Source organism: Cupressus sempervirens, chromosome 10 (genome assembly GCF_028749045.1).
Source record: "Cupressus sempervirens isolate cs-2001-9-10 chromosome 10, ASM2874904v1, whole genome shotgun sequence".
Classification (NCBI taxonomy): Eukaryota; Viridiplantae; Streptophyta; class Pinopsida; order Cupressales; family Cupressaceae; genus Cupressus; species Cupressus sempervirens.
Window position 1 is genome coordinate 193,971,961 of NC_143127.1, and position 21,182 is coordinate 193,993,142.

The 21,182-nt window shown below is 34.1% G+C and overlaps 1 protein-coding gene across 2 annotated transcripts; it reads right to left on the reverse strand.

Annotated features, from left to right (window-relative positions):
• Positions 1-2,934: 2,934 nt before the first annotated feature.
• On the reverse strand, positions 2,935-19,668 carry LOC149533307 (uncharacterized). Of its 2 annotated transcripts, XM_089803673.1 has the most exons (4): positions 18,873-19,668; positions 5,785-5,940; positions 4,764-5,447; positions 2,935-4,487 (listed from the first exon to the last, which is right to left on the reverse strand). In XM_089803673.1, exons 1-4 carry the CDS (start codon positions 19,209-19,211, stop codon positions 3,438-3,440), a joined length of 2,229 nt encoding a protein of 742 aa, XP_089659799.1. In that variant the 5' UTR covers positions 19,212-19,668; the 3' UTR covers positions 2,935-3,437. The 2 variants fall into 2 exon arrangements, with proteins under 2 accessions (XP_089659799.1, XP_089659800.1); XM_089803674.1 differs by lacking the exon at positions 5,785-5,940 and having other exon boundaries at positions 18,873-19,484.
• Positions 19,669-21,182: the final 1,514 nt, after the last annotated feature.

Sequence of the window (21,182 nt, forward strand, 5' to 3'; positions counted from 1 at the left end):
TGCCTTGGCCAAATTTAGAGAGTATCTTGTGGGCAGAAAATTTTGTATTAAAATTGATCATAATAGTTTGAAGCACTTTTTGGGTCAGCGGGACCTGAATGATCGTCAGCAGAAGTGGGTGAGTAACTTACAGGCATATGATTTTGATATCACATATGTTAAGGGGACACAGAATATTGTTGCAAATGTTTTATCCCGTAGGCCACACCTCACTTCTATGATTCAGATATCAGAGGATTGGCGACACTTGATTGTAGCAGAATATGCCAAAAACACGTAGGCCTCTACTATAATGGAGGGGACAACAATCGACACCAAATACACTCTCACAGATGATTTGATCATTTACAAGAATAGGATTTACTTAGTCCTAGGATCGAAAGTGAAGCAATTGATTTTGAGAGCATTCCATAATTCACCTACAGCAGGCCATCCTGGGTATTTCAAGACTTACAGGTTAGTACAGGAACGGTTCACTTGGAAGGGACTTAAGGCTGATGTTTTGTAGTATGTGCATGAGTGTCATGTTTGCCAACAGAACAAACAAGAGCACACTTATCTAGCAGGGCTCCTATAGCCACTTCCTATTTCTGACAAGAAGTGGGAGTGCATCTCTATGGATTTTATTACGGACTTGCCCAAGGCCCAGGGGCGCGATTGTATCTATGTGGTGGTGGATAGGCTGACAAAATATGCTCACTTCTTCCCTATCGCTACTACATACTTAGCAACTCAAGTGGCAGAGGTCTTCTTCAAGGAGATTTTTAGATTACATGGTTTGCCTCGGAGCATTGTGAGTGACAGGGACAACCGCTTCATGAGTCACTTTTGGCAGGAGATATTTCGGTTGTGTGGCACTAAGCTTACACCTAGTACAGTTATCACCCATAGACTGATGGTCAAACAAAGACTGTAAACAAATGGGTGGAAAGGTATTTGAGGAATTATGTGGCAGATCAACAACGAACTTGGGTCAAATGGATATATCTTTGTGAGTATTGTTACAATACTACATATCATATGACTATACAAATGACACCCTTCATGGCACTTTATGGTTATGAGGCACCTTGTTTCTTAGATTTGTTGTTGGGAGACAGTCGAGTACCCCGTGCAGGTGAACTATTACAGGAAAGTAAGGATATAATTGCTACTCTCAGAGACAACATTGCTAGAGCTCAGAACCAACAACAATAGTATGCAAACAAGAAGAGGATTGAGCATAGTTTTGAGTAAATGATATGGTTTACCTCATGTTGCAGCCATATAAGCAGTCCACTCTAAAGAAGAGTGGTGCAAAAAAACTCAAGCCATACTATTATGAACCATTCAAGATCATCAAACGAATTGGTGAGGTGGCTTATGAGTTAGAGCTTCCCACAGATAGTAGAGTGCACAATGTGTTTCATGTATCACGCCTCAAAAAGACGTTGGGTCAGAATGTGATGCCTTCTATAGTATTACCTCCCTTGGATGATGAGGGGAAATTGATCTTAGTGCCAAAATCCATTCTGGATAGTAGAGAGAAGCAACTTCGCAAGAGAGTAATCATAGAGTATCTAGTTAAGTGGAAAGATTTACCTATTGAATATTCTACTTGGGAGGGAGAAGTGATTTTCAGCATCCAGCATTAAGATTGCTTGAGGCCAAGCAATTTTAGGAGGGGCAGACCTGTAATATCCCTTTTTTTTAAAGGAGTTAATTATAAAGTTATCAATTAAAAAATATATATATTACAAGGTAACTTTATAAATTAAATTAAAAAAATCTTCTAAAGATTGCTAGAAGAAGCGAAGAAAAATTAAAGAGGAGGCCGACCTATCAAAGAAAAAAGAATAAATAGACATTGAGAGCTCATTGCCTATCATCAAGGTTTATTATTGAATTTTTGCTGATGTGCATTGTGGAGCCTAAAGTTTCTGCAAGTAGTCACAATTGGCCATTGAGAACAAAAACTCTCAATTGGTACGCAATTTTGAGAGTGAAAGATCACCTGAATTATTGCAACTGTGGAAAGAATATTTCAGTCCTTTCACTTGTGCTTAATTGTTGGTTTGGAGTTTCCAGTGGAGTTGCACTTTCACCATATCATCTTCAACATTCAATCTCCACCATTTGATCAATCCAGGTTCTTCATTTCAATCTGCAGTTGCAACAAGTTCTCAATTGTATACAGCCAGTTAGGGTTTCTCTATAATGAGCTATGTCATAATATTTTGGTGCTAAAATTTGCCATATCATTTGTAAAAACATTTGATTTTCATTGAATGAATACATTGGCACTATTATTTCTTTTATTTCAGCAATATATTTTAGCAGTGTATTAAATTTAGGGTTTTGTTTAGTGGCCTATAGATACGGGTCATTACAAGTACACTTTCATTCCACATAGTACATTTGATGACATCAATGTGCATGGAACAAGCACAATATCACAGCCATAGATTGCAGACTCAGGTAGGAGCGTACTCAGCAAGTCCAAAATTTTCAACTCGGCAACAACTCGGAAAAAACTCGCCAAAACTTTAACATCTCTTAAAAAAACATATTTGTTTTGTAAAATTCAATTACAAAATGTATTTGAGTGAAAATTGACATCTTGAAAAAGAAAACGTGTAGTTTTATAGCAAAAACAGTATGTGAAAAACACATTTTAACCAGAATTTTACCTGCATAAACATTTTTACCCATGGTTTTTTGTGTCTGTAAAATCGCAAGAGTTAAAATTCTGAGTACTCCCCAGCGAAAAAATAGAGAGTACTCGGCAACTTGGGGAGAACTCTTAGTTTGCAACAGGCAAAAACATAGAAAGGACCTAAAATATGAGCAATCTCACAGTGAAACCAGAATCCAACTACCATATCTTGCCTGGCTTTCGGAGCAGCCCAGCAACATATAAAAATAGATAACACAAAATAAGGTCTTGCAACAGGATTACAAAGTTACTTCCAACTTCATACAAATTCCCTTGAGGCAGTCCAGGACTTCTACATCCAGTTTAAATATTACAATTAAGTCCACAAACTTAAAACATGTGGAAGTCTATAATTTACAATAAATTAACCAAAAGCTATCATGTAAAAATCCATTCACACCTTTGAGGGTGCGCCTTGGTCTACTTGATGATTGCAGAAGACCTCTCTAGGGCTACCATAAACCAAAACTATATGGTATCCAAGCCTATCCAGCACTATTCCAAGGCATGCTGAAAAGAATATTGTTATCCCCGTGTCAAACTATAAGATACAAAGGTCAAACTAAAAACTGTTTTTTTGTTGTTAAGTGTAGTTAACAAAGAATTGAAATCACAACCGCTAGTGAAAGAATGAAGTCAGTAAAATTGCATTGTGCATTGCATGCAGTATATACTTATCCAATTTCATAATTAGGCATAAGAACTCAGGACTCCTAAATGCAGCAGCTGCCACATTCCTTTACTACACAATCAAAGGGTGCACATAAGAGTCAGCTGTGAAATGCAACTCAACTTGCAGCCGGCGATGCAACATGGTCTTCTCCAACAAGCCCTTTTTAATATCTATCTGTAATTCCTTCAAAGGTATAGCAGCCAAAAATCCTTTGATAAACTCTTTGCAACATTCCTTTCCTCTACAAATAGGCCGCTTTCCATTATCTCCATTCCCCTGAATCTCCAATGGTGTTGTTTCTTTCACTTGAGACTCTGCATGGTCCTGCTCCAGATCACTGGCTCTCTCTGATGTCAGATATTTCATGCTGTCCAATGTGACAGGCATTGAATTTGTGTTCTTGTCATCTTTCACTTTCTGTTCACTAGGTGGCAACTGGTACATTTCTGTGTCATCATCAAATTTCAATATATATGCCTGACTACATCCCTCAAACAATCTTTCTCCAAGAGTATCAATTATATAATATGCTTCTTTTGCCACCTTGAGGACAAAAAAGTGATCATTCCAACTAACAATGTAAATCTGTGGTTCACTATCCTTGATACTGCCAGTTGTTATTTCTTCCCAGATATTGTCAAATGACATTGCTCCCTGGAGAAATTCACATGAATCTCCCAAGCCTTCAGGCTGAAAGAAACCAATGAATGACTTTTGAGGAATGACATATAAAGACCGTATCTTTGCCTGTAATATTGTATCCAAATCAAAATGCCCATCAGGAAACCCCTCTCTATGGGCTTCAACTTCACATAGCTTTCTCCACTCTAGAGATCCCTCTTGGATCAATGTATCAAATTGTGACTTTATTGGCATGCAGGTTGGATTTTTTTGTAACCAATCCGCAATAACAACTACCAAAGCAGTACATGCACTTTCGCCTGCAGCACGTTCACTCCGTTGGTCAATTGAAGCAAAAAACACCTCAGTAGATAGACTCATTTCCCCATCTCTGCTATGCAATTCTTTTTGTTCCCAGCTGCCAATCGTAAAATTATCAGCTCCAAAGTCTGAACAGTCAGTTTTGTATGATGCTACTCCAGTAAAATCTTTATCATGCTGCATTAGACAAATAAATATTGATCTCAAAACATCATGGATTGAGATTTCCAAAAAGTTCCATGAGATGAGGAATAGAGAATACATTTTGTAGTAAATTGTGCAATATGCCAAACTAAAATAAGGATGCTTCCAGCCATATTTTTACACAATCCAATCTTAGCTTTTATAGAACAATGCATTTGATTAAACACTATCCCTTTTTAGGCTTTTCACATTTTATAATTATTTTGAATGATGCAAACTGCCATAATCAGGAGAAGCAAGAAAACATACCATCACAGTCATTGATAGTACAGGAAAGCCTGACTGTCGACGATCAAAATCAATATCATCTCCACCTTCTTCTCCATATGCCTTGTTCAATAAAGGCTCTCCCTTATCTTTCAGTGTTTTGAAACTAACCTTCCTCTTTTTCCATGTTAGTAGGCTCAGCATGGATGTTTGAGGAACAGCGTGATCAGAATCTGAAAAAGATAGTTCCTCAACCAGCTTAGTATTGGGCTCCGTACTTGGTAAACTATTCATCATCCAATTATCTCCACCTTCATCTTCTCTTGAATCCATATAGAGAACACCTTCAACTACGAGATTGGCTGTAGCCAGAGTTCCATAACTGAAGGACTTCCTAAATCCAGACCCATCTGTACTTTCAGCTTCATCCTTCCCACAGTCATCAATAGAATCTGAATCGAGCATGTCGGTAGACTCATGTTCTTCACTTCTTGGAGACAATTTCTCATCACTTCCTTCCTCCTCTTCAGAAGCTTTCTTTGATCTCCCCACTACAACATATTCTCTCAAAATCTTCACCTTCCTTAGACCTGCTTTAAAAGCAGAGAAATCTTCTTTATCTGATAGCAAACTTACCCCAATGAAAGGCAGAGATGGAACTAAAAGCCTGGGAACAGGGTCCAATGCTTCTTGAGATGTTTGAAGCTCCATAAACTCAATGGTAATCTGTACAAATTAAAATAATATTTCCATGGCTTACTAAGAATGCTACGGAGGACAAAAAAATATTCTTCAAAATTGCAACAGAAGGGGAAGCGTACAGAGAGAGTGGGGAGCCCAAGGCAAAATCATTCATAGGCACAGGCACAAGGGGATAAAATTCAGACATGGTAAGACATTGTGAAGCTACTTTTCACAATCTCAAAACTGTAATATTAAAATTCAATTACCACTTTAGGGCCTATGGCACATAACCAGCTATTTTAAATACGAACATATCAAATGATACCCTTACCAAATAAAGTTGAAAGTGATTAAAATGAGAGATGGATTATTATCTTACAGAAAACAAAGCTTCAGATGTCACTCCTCCAATGCAATAAGAAACAGCTATTTTGGTGCTTTGTTTTGCATCTTCTGCAGACGAGGCAAACTCTCCAAGGTTCAGTAATGATGTGCCTATGGTAAAAGGCTTTATCTTTGGTTCTTGAATTGAATTCTGCAGTTCCAGGTAATTACATCATAAGGGTGCATCTTTTGAACAAGATGTTAGCAATTGTCAGTATCTTATCCAAATCTCTCTAGCTGGTCATCACTCCATTTACAAAATGCCAAAATCTACCAGTTATATCTCATGCCTTTAAAACTAAAGAACTTGAGACACTGTAACAGATCCTAGTACCATTCCTCCACACATAAAATATAGTTATCAGAAACCATGTCCAGTGAGGATCTACAATTGACCAAAGTAATTTGTCATACCAAAAACTCAAAACCCTTATATAAAACTCAACTGCCAAGTAGGTAGCAACAGCCAGACGAATAATTATTTAGCATTGGCTTACTGTTACAAGAATCAACCAAGTTACAACACCTACTCTTTCAGCTATACTTCACAATTATATACAATAAAATTTAAACTCATTGGTACCATAGACTGTTACCTGTATGTGAAGCAGTTAACTATTTAGATATATCATTCAACGACTAGAGGACACATTATAGGCTACAACTTGCATTTTAAGTCCTAACAAATCATTATTAGGGGCTTTTCCCTGTCGTCTTTCAAGCCTGAAAATTCAGTCCTAGAAGTGTTATCCCAAACCATAAAGGTAAAAATAGAGAAAATATTATATTGCATCTCCATTCGTATGATGTCTTTGTCACTCATACAGCCATTTTCCTATTGGCACAAACTGTAGTTCGCAGACTCACCGAATTTTTGCTTTAGCAAGTAATGAAGGCAGAAAACTCATCAATTGGTGGAAACTCGCCAGAAATTCAACAAGTCCAACAGAAAAACTCAAAATATGCAGGAAAAGCCCTTACGCTTCTTTACACAGCACTCTTTCATCCATTTGAACTGATTGCAAAGAGTTTTAGCCTGTAGGCAAACTTCGGGGCAAGTTTGAAAATTTTCAACGGCAGGTTAGCAATTTTTCTTTTTGCAATCACTTCAATTCGTTTTAGCTGCTAAAATCTAGCATCTAAGTTACAAACAATTCATAATTTTCTAGAACCTGGTAAAATTTGGAATTTTACTTCCAAAAAACAACATTTATTCTGACTATTTTAATGATTTCACTATTTTTTGTACACATTATTTTTGGATTTTTAACCTTTTTGGGAACAAAATGATTAGGTTATATTGAATTTATGCTGAATTAAACTAATCTCTGTTGATTAATAGTAATTTAAGGCTAAATTTATACTAGTTTATAATAATGTATGTTAAGTTTAGGCTAATATTTTGTATTTAAAAACTAAAATGCTGTACTTTGTACTCATAGGTTAGATAGAATAGTATATAAAGAAACCTTGGCCTCAGTATCAGACTCCCACTCAACATCAACCTCAAGCCCAGCCCAACCAATGCCCATTACATGAGTTCATCCTCCTAGAACTAGAGGTCCTACATGGAAATATATCATATAGGAACTGATACTTGGGGCAACTGTTTGCATGGGATTTTACAACTATGGCATGGAAACATCAATCACCTCAAATATCATCTTATAGGCATTACTCATCATGATGCCAAATCGTACCAACACTAGAAAAGAGATAAAACAAGAGATGAATGATGCCAAATTGTACCAACACTAGAAAAGAGATAAAACAAGAGATGAATCCAGTCCTTGCATTGACAAAAAAGAAAAATTACAATGGGCGAAGACAAGGGTAGCCATAGCAACATCCATAGCTAGTGCTCATGGTTCTCAATTGCAAACAAAACATATGAAAATATAGCATTGTCAGCTCCATCATGGTCCACGCATATGAAGCACATCAACATCCACTTCATCTACTTCAAGTAGACTGCCTACACACACACCACCTAGTTTTTGTACCCAAAAACATACTTGAAGCACGAGTTTTTGTACCCAAAAACATACTTGAAGCACATCTGTCATTGAAGGCAAAGGGTGGCGCAGGGAAGTGCATAAAGTAGATAGGACATGCCAATTTTGGTACTTCTAATAGAATATTTTTAGTATCCTAGGTTCTTGCTATAATTAGTTCGGTATTCTAGAACTTCAGTTAATGGTCTTTTAGGCTTCATTTTTAGTTTTCCTTAGTTTAGTCTAGTTATAGACTACATTATTATGTGTTTGTAAACTTTATTTAAGAGTATTGTTAATATAATTATAAGTCCATTTATTAAAGTTTCATGGTATCAGAGCAAATTGTTTGGGAGAGAATTTTTTCTATCATTCGTGTTTGGAAAACACGTGGGGAAGAATAAATTAGAAGCTTCATGGTATCAGACCAGGATCCGATTTGAGTACGACTCCCTTATGGGAGGGTTTTAATATTTTTTCTTCTCAAAATTTATCTGTTTCATATTCTACGATCCTTGTCTTGGATTCTATGGTTGGTTATGATCAATTTTTCACTTCAAAAAATTGTGTTTGGTTTCAACACCTACAATTTACAAATAAATAAATAATATCCAAGAAAGTTTTTGCTCTGATACCATGAAATTATTAAAAACAAAAATTCTGAATGATTACATTAAACTGAGGAGATGAAATCTCTATAAATACAAAATTATAAGGCAGACGTCACTAAAATTTTTAAATTGGTGGACTTGAACACTAAAAATATCTGAATCTAAATATAGAACCACCTACGATGACCATTTTAATAAATACAATATTATAACTTCAACCTTACCTTCAATGCGGACGCAGCTCTTATTGGCAGAATTTAGTAACTGCATTGACAATATAGGAAAATACTACAAGGCACTTTATTGGAAAGACTCAAGTGGGAAGTTGCTCAAGAATCAACTAAGCAGGCAAAGTTAGTCGTGCAAGAACAAAATAAGCAATGGCAAAATATGGTTGCACGATTATTTCAGATGGATGGGTAGGCAAAAAATCAAACCTTTATCAACTTCTTAGTAAATCTAAATAGTGAAATAAAGGCATTGACCTTCGTCTAGAGGACATAGGAAAACTTAATTGGTTTAGACCACTTGTAGAAGATGCAAAAAGAAAAAGAAAAATTATTTACGATTTCCTTTGGGCATTAGCTTGATGAAGGATCACACCGAAGGGGAAAATTTGGTATGATTGGGTGTCACAACGTTTGCAAAGATTTTCCTAATATTGCAAAGCATTATTGGTTTACTGACTTCCTTGAAACAAATGTTTGTGAGTCGAGCATGGCTAGACTCGTCATACTCAAAGAAGCCTAAAGAAGAGATGGTAGCAAGGATAGCCTATGACAAAAAAAAAATTTGTACAAATAGCTGCAAAGATCATCAAGGTAACCTTAAAAAATCCATTTAAGATTCAAATTGAGTATTTTCTTTCTAATACTAATCTTTCTTTTATTATAAATGTGCAATTTTACTTTCAATTTTTTTGAATTTGTAAATTGTAGGTGTCAAAACCCTCGGTGATCAACAAGATATGTTTATGAGGCCATGGATAGGGCCAAAGGGTCCATTTCTAACTATTAGAAGAACAACCATAAATTTGATCTTAAGCTCTTTTCTTTGGGTCTAGTTGTCTGAAAAAATAACGAATCAGTCAACAGGTAACATAAATTGGAGTCTTTACATCACTTGCATCTTACAATTTAAAAAATTTACAACTATTAGTAATATGATAAAATGTGGTTTGTTTACTCACTCTTAAATATTTTATTTTTCCAATTATTAGTTAATAGATTTATGGTGCAAATACCTCAAATCTAGATTAGCCCACTATATTTTGTGCCAACCTTGTGCATCAGATTGTGAGTGTAGTTGGAGTTTTTGAGGCCACCCACAAGAAGCAGAGAAACAAATTACTCAAACTAGCCTTGTCTTTGTGCAATACATCCTTTAAATTCACACAAGGGTAGAAGACAAAATAAAGGTCCTTCAAATTCACACAAGGGTAGAAGACAAAATAAAGGTCATAGATTTCAATGGTAATGATCCTTATGGCAATTGGATAGGGTGAGATGAGAAGCCCTCATTATTTCTAAAACTGAGATTTTTTGTGATGTCCCCAATGGGTTTTAATAGGAATTAAAGATTAATTATCAATATTAGATTACTAAAATAATATAATTATTATTATTATCTATTTTAAAATATATGTGATATATATATATATATATATAACAATATATCATTATTTAATGTGATGTCCCCAATGGGTTTTAATAGGAATTAAAGATTAATTATCAATATTAGATTACTAAAATAATATAATTATTATTATTATCTATTTTAAAATATATATATATATATATATATAACAATATATCATTATTTAATATAATGATCTTAGGGTATGTTTAATAAGGATATAGTTATAATTCATCATAATAAATAAGATTACATAATATTATAATAGCCTTTACATAATTTATATAATTTATATAGTTAATATAATAATATAATATACAATCATTAAAAATAATATATAATTAATAAAATAATAAAATATCTTATTAATATAATTAGTCTTAATATAATTAATATTAATATGAAAGGACACGACTATGAATATACTCATACATATATATATATCAATGCATTGGAAAAGATATGAAGGAAAAAATATGGCAAAAAGATATATGAATAAAAAAAATTGGAGAAAATAAGGGAATGACTAGAAGGGGTTATTACAAATGATATCAGAGCAATAATCCTGCCATCCTATAAATAAGTGATTGGAATCTTTGGAAAGAAGGTTATCAGATTGTTTTGTTTGTGGTTACGCTACCCTGGAAAGAAGGTTATGCTACCTTGCAATCCAGATATATCTCTTCCTCCGCTGATATCAGTGTTCTCAACTGGCTGTAAATCAGCAACCCAAATACACCCAGCAGACACATGTTGATCAAGCGCATGAATGTACCCACTTTACTGAATGCCATTCCGCTTGATTTCGAGAACAAAAGATCAAACAGAAACTTCAACTGCACGCACTCTGTATTCTATTGTTAAGTGTCAAAATGGCCCAAGAAAGGATTGGCATGAATTGACAGCATTCCGTAAAAGTTAAGAAACGGAGAAGCATTTCGTGATTACTTGTAATCAACCATGAGATTTTCCAAGAGTAGTGCCAGTGGGAACTGCACAATAAAATTAGAGTTTGATGACTTGTATCAGAAGTGGATGCAATCTTCAAATGACAACCTAAATACAGAGAAATCATAGTTCATTCACACATGGAGAACAATGTGGCCAATCAGGACTGCAACTAGAATAAAATAAGCTTTAACACTTCATACAAGGCTAGTCTTTGTAAATATTTGTGGTAGCTAGTTTTCGCATGGGTACAATAAATATTGCTTCAGGTAGTCTAGGAAAGGGATTGAAGATATTGGGAAAATGAAGTGGTTTGAATTCTGGAAGTTACTGGAAAGGGTTGCGTATGGTGGTGCTGAAATCGTTTTTAGAAAAGGATATATCAGTAGAACTTCACCTATATCAATCAACTATATGATCCTCTAAAAAAAATAACTATCTACAGAGATAACCACCATCCAAGCTACTACAATTAAGTATGATCAAAATTACAATTACAAAATATCCAGGTCGAGAGAGTTCTCGAATAGAGATCTGATATAGTATGGTCAGTAGATGTCTTAGACAGAACTCGTTGTCTTGCGTGGAATGTGCATTGATTGAATCAGGTCCACCCAAATGAGAAAGCAATATCGGAGCCCATATCCCAAACATTGCACAGCTCTCCGAGTGCGCTATCCAACCAAGGGCATAGATGGCCACAGCGTCTGTAGACATATAATCCAACAATCTTTTGAAAAGTTAAAAAGAAGGAGAATGGAATTAAACAGCAAACAGGTTTAAGAGATAAGGAAATAACGTTGCATGACACGGCAAAGTACCATCCTTGAAAGGAGCTTCAGCCACAATAACAAGAACGTTAAGCCCGTGAGCCCGAGTCCACGTATATCAGACATACGGTGTGTTTTGGATTAAGGCTAAGAAACAATAAACATATAGTGTGACCCAGGAAGGGTGAATTAGAAGATACAGTCGACAATGCATTGACGAGCATTCTTGAAGATTTTTAATACTGTGAGACAGGATGAAACAACGCATTCAAATTGTGCCTTGCCTTAGTTCGGAGAAGTTACTTTTATTACAATTTCGGTGGAAGGTTGAAATCATTAAGGATTAGCCATTGCAAGTCAATGGCTATCGGTTCGGTTATAAAAGGGAATTCTTGCCACCTAATTGTTAAACAAATTAGATCACTAATAAGGAAGAAATAGAAATATCGGCAGCAAATTAACTAATCTTACATCAAATCCAAGTGGAAGATATTCAACGAATAGGGATTATTACCAAAAAAAAAAATAAAGAAAATCATGGAATTAATATGAGACCTCTATTTCTTTTCTTTCAAAAATATAAATCGAGTGGAAATGTTCATATGCTGCCAATGTAGTAACACCATATGAATAATAAATATATTTTGTGATTAATGACATCGCTGAAGTTTAGAAAGGTATGTCAAAGAACATCGTATAAGATATGTCTCATCATCATTTTTATTTCATTTATATATAGCAATAGGTATTATGAATTTATAATAGGTGTAATGCTAATTTTAAACAGTAGATATATATTCTAAAGAAAGGGTTATTACATGAATGAAACTATATTCATGGAGACCAATGTGGTCATTCAAGAGTGAAACATAATCTTTTGACATCTCTATATAGGATTTTAATCCTTTCCACCATGTAATAATAAATATAAATAAAATGTACAATTATAAATTTAAGATCATAGAACTCTTGTATTAGTCATAGGATGAATAGGGAGTGTGCACAGGGGGAGGAGTAAATTAGTCATGTTGGGGCAAAATGAATCCCAATATGAACTGAGGTTTGAGGGAGCCCCAAGCTGAGCGAGTGTGCACAGAGGGAGGAGTAAATTGGTCGCGTTGGGGCAAAATGAATCCCAATATGTACTAAGGTCTGAGGGAGCCCCAAGCTGAGCGTGTCTAAACTCACAACCGCAGTAAATCTACCATCCACTATGAAATAATACACCCTATTATAGTACTAGCTATAGAAAATATGCATCTTCAATCTAACTTTTTATTTCAAGATAGGGAAAAGGAGCATGACATTCACGATCAAAATGGTAAAACATTTCCTTACCCTTTCCTTATTTCAATTTTTAAGCTAGATTCTAACATGTATACTATGTGTCTACATCATGTTTTCATGCATCAGTGTGTTTGCCTTGTGTCTTTTTTGTGTCTTCCTGCATCCATGTGTTTATGCCATGTCTGCATCACGTCTTCATGCATTACTGTGTCGACTTTCTGTCTTCAATCATATGTTCTTGTACATGCTATTGTTTAATAACATGTCTACTTTGCAAGTGCCTAACACATGCAGGAAAGAGAATGAATCCAGATTATGAATTAATGAGGATCAAATCAATTGCTTGAGGACAAGCAAATTTGAGAGGGGAGGATTGTGATGTCCCCAATAGGTTTTAATAGGAATTATGGATTAATTACAAATATTAAATTACTAAAATAATAATATTATTATTATTATTATCTATTTTAAAATACAAATATCATTTATAATAAATTAGATAAATAATATTAAATATACGTGATATATATATAGGATATATCTAAATATGTATAATAATATATCATTATTTAATATAATGATCTTAGGGTATGTTTAATAATGATATAGTTGTAATTCATCATAAAATTTAAGATTACATAATATTATAATAGCCTTTACATAATTTATATAATTTATATAGTTAATATAATAATATAATATACTCATATATATATATATATATATATGACGCAACTCTATGAATATACTCATATATATTTATCAATGCATTGGAAAAGATATGAAGGAAAAAATATGGCAAAAAGATATACGAATAAAAAAAATGGGGAAAATAAGGGAATGGCCAGAAGGGGTTATTACATTTTTTATTTTGAGAGGTAGGCAATAGAGGATGTGACTACAACGAGAGGAGATATAGAATTGGACAGTATAGATATATAGGAGCTACTGTCAACTACTGGCAAGACGGATGTCGAGTTGAAGCAACAAACAGTCTTCTACGATGAGCAAAGAGCCATAACAGACCGCAAAGAATAGAACATCAACCTCTCCTAAGTTTTTCACTAAATTAGGGAAGAGGAAGGGCAAAATGTTGCTTTATGCAAAGTATGAATTATGATAATGATTTTCAAAGCCAATGATTATAAATTCATAATAATTGTCAAATATCTATCACGTCAAGATTCCAAATCATGATGCAATTTTGTACTCAATTTGATTTCAAATTAATCAAATTTAATAGAAGACATTTCTGTGATCATTTATGGACTCGTGCCATATCTTTTAACTTTTATCATTGAATTTCACAAAACAAAATGTGTTTCTAGGAGAACTCGAGCAATTTTATTAAGTTGTTGAGTTTTTTCCTAAGTTTTTGTGAGTCATAAATTTTGGGTCTCCCAAGTTTTTTTGACTCAGAGTCTACCACCTATGACAGAAACATACTAACCATGCAGGTGTTTACAAAAATAACAACTGACCATTGAGCACATTTTGCAACCTTAAAAATGAATTCATTATCCTTATAACTAAATTGATCCTATTAGTGTGTTGTGACAAGGTTCTATAACAAGCCATGGCAACAGTGGAATTGAGCATCATTTTATTCTTCCAAACAACAATACTTGAATTAGACTGATGCCAATTGAATGGACAGAAGAGACTAGTTTGGCCAAACAAATGCCTACTCCAAATCATGAACATAATTAGGTAACCACTACCGGCTTAGACCACTGGACCAAATCCATTACCTGTGTTAGGTGAATTCCCACTAGCGGGCAGACTTCACACCTTCATAGCAGGGATTTGACGATAGGCATCAACGTCAATTACTCTCAGAGCAATAACATGTGGCCACATGGTTGATTGATAATTACAAATATTTTTGCCAGTACCAAACAACGCCCACATTGAAATCTCATGCAAAACTGAATATGGCAACAGACACATATTTTGGCAGTCATATTTATTGGCCATTAGCATAAAAAGGCATCACAGTATTGATCTGCACAAGATAGGCGAATTAGGCCATGAAGCATAAAATGTCTCCCTGGGTGATCAACTTGGAACCTGGAGGAATTCCCAGGAACTTGCAGCGAGCCTAACATCTTTGTGATGTTTTTTAAAACTTTTTTTTTTTATTGGGGAAGGCAAAAATGGGAGCCCTAGCACTGTTTCTCTGTGGCTAAAGTAGGTAGAGTAATATATCCTGGGAACTATACATTCAACTTAAGGCAAAAGGAGAGTTCAACAAAGAGAAATTGCAGAGCATTGGGCACTAGAGGAGGTGAGAAGGATGCCAGCGTAGAGACAGATATTTACACCCCACGGACATTGAAGAGGACAATGAGCAGGAGTTCTCTGCTAATGTCAGGAAGCCTGCAATTTAAAAATACGTTGACATTTTTTTAAAGTCAGGTGACCAAATACCCAATATAAAATAGTAAATACATACAAAAGTTCAAACAACCATGAAAAATACGAAATTCTGTTTACTTATGAAAACTTTACATTTTCTATTAAGTTGTGAAAACCTTTACTATACTTGCAAAACATCAGTAAGGTATTTAAGAGAGGAATTTGTGTTTAAACAACCTAATCTTAACCTAGTTAACCTTTGTATTGTTCACGCTTGATATTAACATCTCCGATGTATAAGTACGGTAATTAAATAGACAACTTTTGAGAATGTAATTTGTCAACCTAATATATTTGATAATTAATTTAGCTATAATTTTTAGTAAATATATATGTAACTTAGATACTTTATAATATTGTATATATATAAACAAATTCAAAATGAACATAACGGAACCCCAAAAAAAATTTGACTGAGCCCCCAACCCATAAGCAGGATTGATTCATTGACCACACGTTACAGCTTCATTATCATTTATCACTGCCAATTGTTACAAGTCATATCACGAATTTTGTCCTACAAGAAGAAACAGATCCAGGTCACCTGATTCTAAGAGAAACTGGCACATTTTTCAGAAACCAATGCTTTCTCAGACAATCTGAAGGTTTGCTGCTCTACTGAACAAATTGGCAGGAAGTAACCCAGATTCAGCCCAAACCCAATTTTAGTATTCCAATCAAACCCAATCCTAGCTTAACTTTATTGCATATTACAACACAAAATTTTAAGAGGAGATCCTCAAAAGAAACTGGCCCAGTTTTGGATACACCATACTTTCACTGATGATTTGATAATTTGCAGCACTGAATAGCAATTCTGAATAGGATATACCCAAAAAAAATACAAAAAAGTTGACATTACTTTTCTGATGCTCCTACTAACAAATTAGATCTAGATCATCTAAGAGGCTTTTATTTTGGCATTTGTCTTATGTAATGCTAGTGCCGCTGCATGAGTTGTATTATATACTTGAAATGTATGATTCATGAACATATGAACCACAAGGAAATATGTCTTTTTGTACTTTTATGTAATTATTTGTGGTATATTATATTACTTGCCATGTAGTTAACAAACCTGCTAATTATTGAGGAGAAGGCCACCCTTCCCCAATACTTGTTAAATATTCATCATAATGCACTGTTTTCTCTTCAGGTAAGAAGACAAACAACTTCTCCCGTTGCAATTATATATTTGTTTTGCACTATAACATTTCTCTTCAGCTGATGAGACATCCTGACCCAGTTCATCAAACTGTCATTGAATCTTTACATTCAGTAAAAGCCAACTCGTCCACCACATTACCAAAGCCAAATAATCATGGACAACACTCACAGCACAATCATCTTACACAACTAGAGCAGGACATAATAGTCACATGATATGATAATGTTGTGAATGCATATAATTTATGAATTTTATTCAGCAGATGCTTTTTTATTTTGAAGTTTGTATTAGAATGCTAAGAAAAATGTGTACATTGTTTAAATATTTTTTCTTCTATCTAGTTTCTAACTTTCTAAACATTCCAAACTTTTTTTAGAATCCTGGACCTAGAGCACTTATGACACACATGTAAGTATAAAGTTGTGTATAAATATAATATATGATTTTTCTTGGTCAGATGGTTTCTATTTTGAAAATCGGTACTATTATATAATATATCATATTACCAAGAAAATAAAGACGTTTCCAACTTTGTAACTTGGTATTATTATATGAAATATCATATTACTAAGAATGATGTGTTATTTGTTTTGTTTGTTTTTATTTTACACAATCTCTGAACATTTAAAACCTTTCTAAGAATCCTAAACCTGCACCTAGAACTCTTCAAACCTACTGAGCATTTCACAATTTGTAATATTGGGGCACTCGAGTGATCTCGAGTTGGTGAAGCTCTCCTTCCACACTTTGATCTATAAATCAATATCCTCCCCTTCCTTCAAGGGGTTGTATCCCCCTGCCTTCTGAAGCCAGTTGAGCCTCCAGGAAGGCCCTGTTTCAAGGGCACTGGTACGCCTTGACATAATTACCATTGGCCCTCCCCCCAAAAGAGCATTGTTGATCTTGTCAACACAAATAAAAAATGAGCCATCTTCTCTAAAGATTCAAGATAACATTGGCCATATTCAATGCCACAATTCTTGCACTGAATTAAGTAACGATAGAACAGAGATATTTGCATTTTGGATCGTTTAAAATTATAAACTCTTATACTTACAAGTTACAATAAATCCTAAAGATAATATAAGTGAGACTTTAAAATATGGATATTATATTGGCATATAAAAGATCCCAGAAATTCATGTTTTCGATCATAACGACGTCTAAATGCTTATATGGTTTTTTTTTATGTTTCTTTTTTGAACAGGCAAGAATCCATATTTATTCCCTCAAAACATAGACCAGCCTAGCTCATTCCTATCAGGATAACAGTGCCCACACTCAGTATCACAGAGTACGCAAAGGTCTTACCAAAAACAGAAAACGGAAACCATGATACTGATCAGCATACTTTTAAGTTCAAGTAACACAATAAAAAACAAAGCATAAGTTATGAATACAGGATGTCGTTCAAAAATTGTTCAAATGATAACAAAGCACATATATTCCACAAAAAGGGTTTTTATATTAAAAACAGATGGGCCATAACAGGTCGCTGTAGCTCAAATTGAACCAGATTAATACTATCACAATAACAATGCCCATATTCATTAACATAGATGTTACATTGACGTTATGTTAAAAATATATCGTGGGTATTGTATATTATACTGTATTCTATAAGCTTAAGAGGTAACAATCTTCGGATGTCTGCACGCGAAATGGCAAACAGAAATTTATGTTTGCAAATGTCGACAGAGCGCATAACTTCCACATTAACACAACACCGAACACCACAAAAAGCCCTCTGAGCACGAATTGCCTAGCCTAACTCCTAATAAAATAACAATACCCATATTCACTAGCACAGACCTTGCATTGCTCCATACAACAATAGAGAATGGGTACATCACACTTATAACAACTAATATCAAACGGCGAAGAAACAACAAACGCCAATGGAATTAGACAATAGATAATGTACTCAATAGTTACAAAGCGAGTAATGCAATTGCGAAGTATGGGTATTGCATTTGTGGTCATCTGAAAGTACAGCTCCCATAATAATGTTGCATCGAAAGCGAAAAGAAACTGAAAATGGATTAGCGTATTTAAGATCATACGGCAATCTAAGCTAACGTAAAGACAAACCCCAGTGATTTTCTTCACAACTGGGTACTTGTTTCCCAACAGAAAATGTCCATATCTGGTTCATAAAATTGAAATTCATCTTACAGAAAGATCTAAAACGACAGACAGAGAAACTGAAAAAGAAAAAGGACACCACAATAAAAATAAAAAACTGTGCTTACATGAACAATCTCAAGGAAAACTTCCCAAGGCTGAAACCCAGCGCCCTCTTCCTTCCCCATAGTAAGAACACACACATTCTCAAACTCCTCGTTCCACTGCACAACCCCATCACTCCCAAGACACTGCAAGCCACTAAAATTCCTCTTGATTTTCCTCCTAAAACGAGATCCTAGCTTATTGCCTTTAGTCCCCTTCCACTTCACATTCACCCCAAGTTTTGAGGAGTCAGAGTCGCCCTCGATCACAAGTCCCTCTAAACAATGTAGCACCAATTTCACCTTAAACTTTTTAGAGCACATAGGCGGCCAGGGGCGCCACTTTATCATCCTCACTACCATTTTAGGTCTGCAATTAGTCTGACCTACCCAAACAGGACTAGAACAAATTTTCTAAAATCACTAAAACCCGCACAGTTTCTTCAATTCTCCACCAAATCCTCAGCTTCCAGGCTCAATGGATTCGGCACAACTTCAACTATCCTTCAGCAAGACACCCACTTGAGAAATCTCCTCAAAAATCACACGATCCGCGAAGAATCATACAAGTGATCTTTCGTTATCCAGAACTCTATTCTCCACAGTGTTTTGCGCTTCTTTTCCCCCAATGTTCCTACATTCACCCATAGTTTGGACCATATTAAATGCATCGATTTATTGTTTTCCGAGGTTATGAGTAGCTAATGTTTAGCTGTAATAAAACCTTGTTGGCACTCTGTCAGGATTTTGAATAAATTGACGGCTTCTTTGTTCGTTTTGTCCGTTGGAATTGACGAGCATAGAGTGAGTCGGGAAACGACAGTCTTGGCGTATTTTCCAAGCGTATTTGTGAATATTTGACGGCAATGTTAAGATTGTTGACGCTAAACGACAAGGCCGGACTCGAAAGTCCAATCATATTCTGGTTAGTTTGGCGGTCGAAATCGAGGGATTTTCTTTCCAAGCATTATGTTGAAGTCCTATGTGCTTTTTGCCCCTGGTTTATTATTATTAAAACTTGTCATGACAGAGACCTTGTTTCCATTTTTTAAAATCCATGAGCTGTTCAAACTTTCCCTGGTCGTCGATACGTGGTTTCCATGAATTGAAGGGCAGAAAATGTAGAGACAAATGTCCCTTCATTAAATAGTTTCAAATTCACTGAGGAGATGAAGAGAGGGTCTAAATATGGTTATTATTATTATTAGTTCCTGCCATTGGCAAGGATACTAATGCATCGGTCACATGCAAATAAATGCTAACTATCTTTTCCATCCTACCAATGGCAGATAAATATTTTTTTGTCTATACAGAAATTTGTAATGTCGACCTATTTTCTATGATTTTAACATATGAAAAAAAACCTAATTATCTTTATTGGGATTGGTGGGGAGTAAAAATAGTAAGGGAAAAAAAAAAAATTTCATTACATATTAATATAGAATTTTCAACACTTTGCAAATACATTGGTTTATAAGAATTTTATGAATGCATTAATTACAATCTTATCTTTTCCACATTTGTGACAAGTGGATTAACTTTTTAAAAAATAATTATTTTTATCCTCCACCTCACAAATGAATGTCTAATCAATAATAATTATTACTATTTTTATTTTTTTTAATCAAATATGTCTAATCAATAACAATTATTACTATTTATTTTTATTACCAAGTTTTTTAATCAAATATAGAGTTTAGTATTTCAATTTGTAATTTTTTAAAAACTTTGATTTTTTAATAAAAGTACTTGAATTATTGCTATCATTTTACTTTTATAAATTTAAAAAAATTAAACAGCATTCTTTTTTAATTATATTTTATAATAGTGTTTGTAATATGTATAATTGATAAGTGTTACAATTTAAAAATTATATCATTTGTTATTATTATTTTTTATTTTAACAATTTATCATTTAGTTTAAATATATTTAAAGCTTAAATATATATTTTAATATTAAATTAATACTTATATTTTACATCAAAAAACATAGTGAAGGAAATAACCACAAAAAAAAAAGATACTTCAATTCTAAAAGATGTATAAATTATTATTAAGTATTCCTAAACTATGTGCTAAAATTAAATAGTTATATGTTATTTCTTATTTATTATATTATATTTATTCATTAACATTAATTTATATGTATTACATCTATATATTATTTACAAATGTACATATTAAATTATATAGATATTATTTCATAATTAAAAATTACTTTATTCTATGAAAACATATGAGCCATCTATCAATGACAAGTGCAATTCTAGGCAAAAATCAATGCATTCACAATCCTAATTTACAACTATTTAACCTTATTCTCACTCACCTACA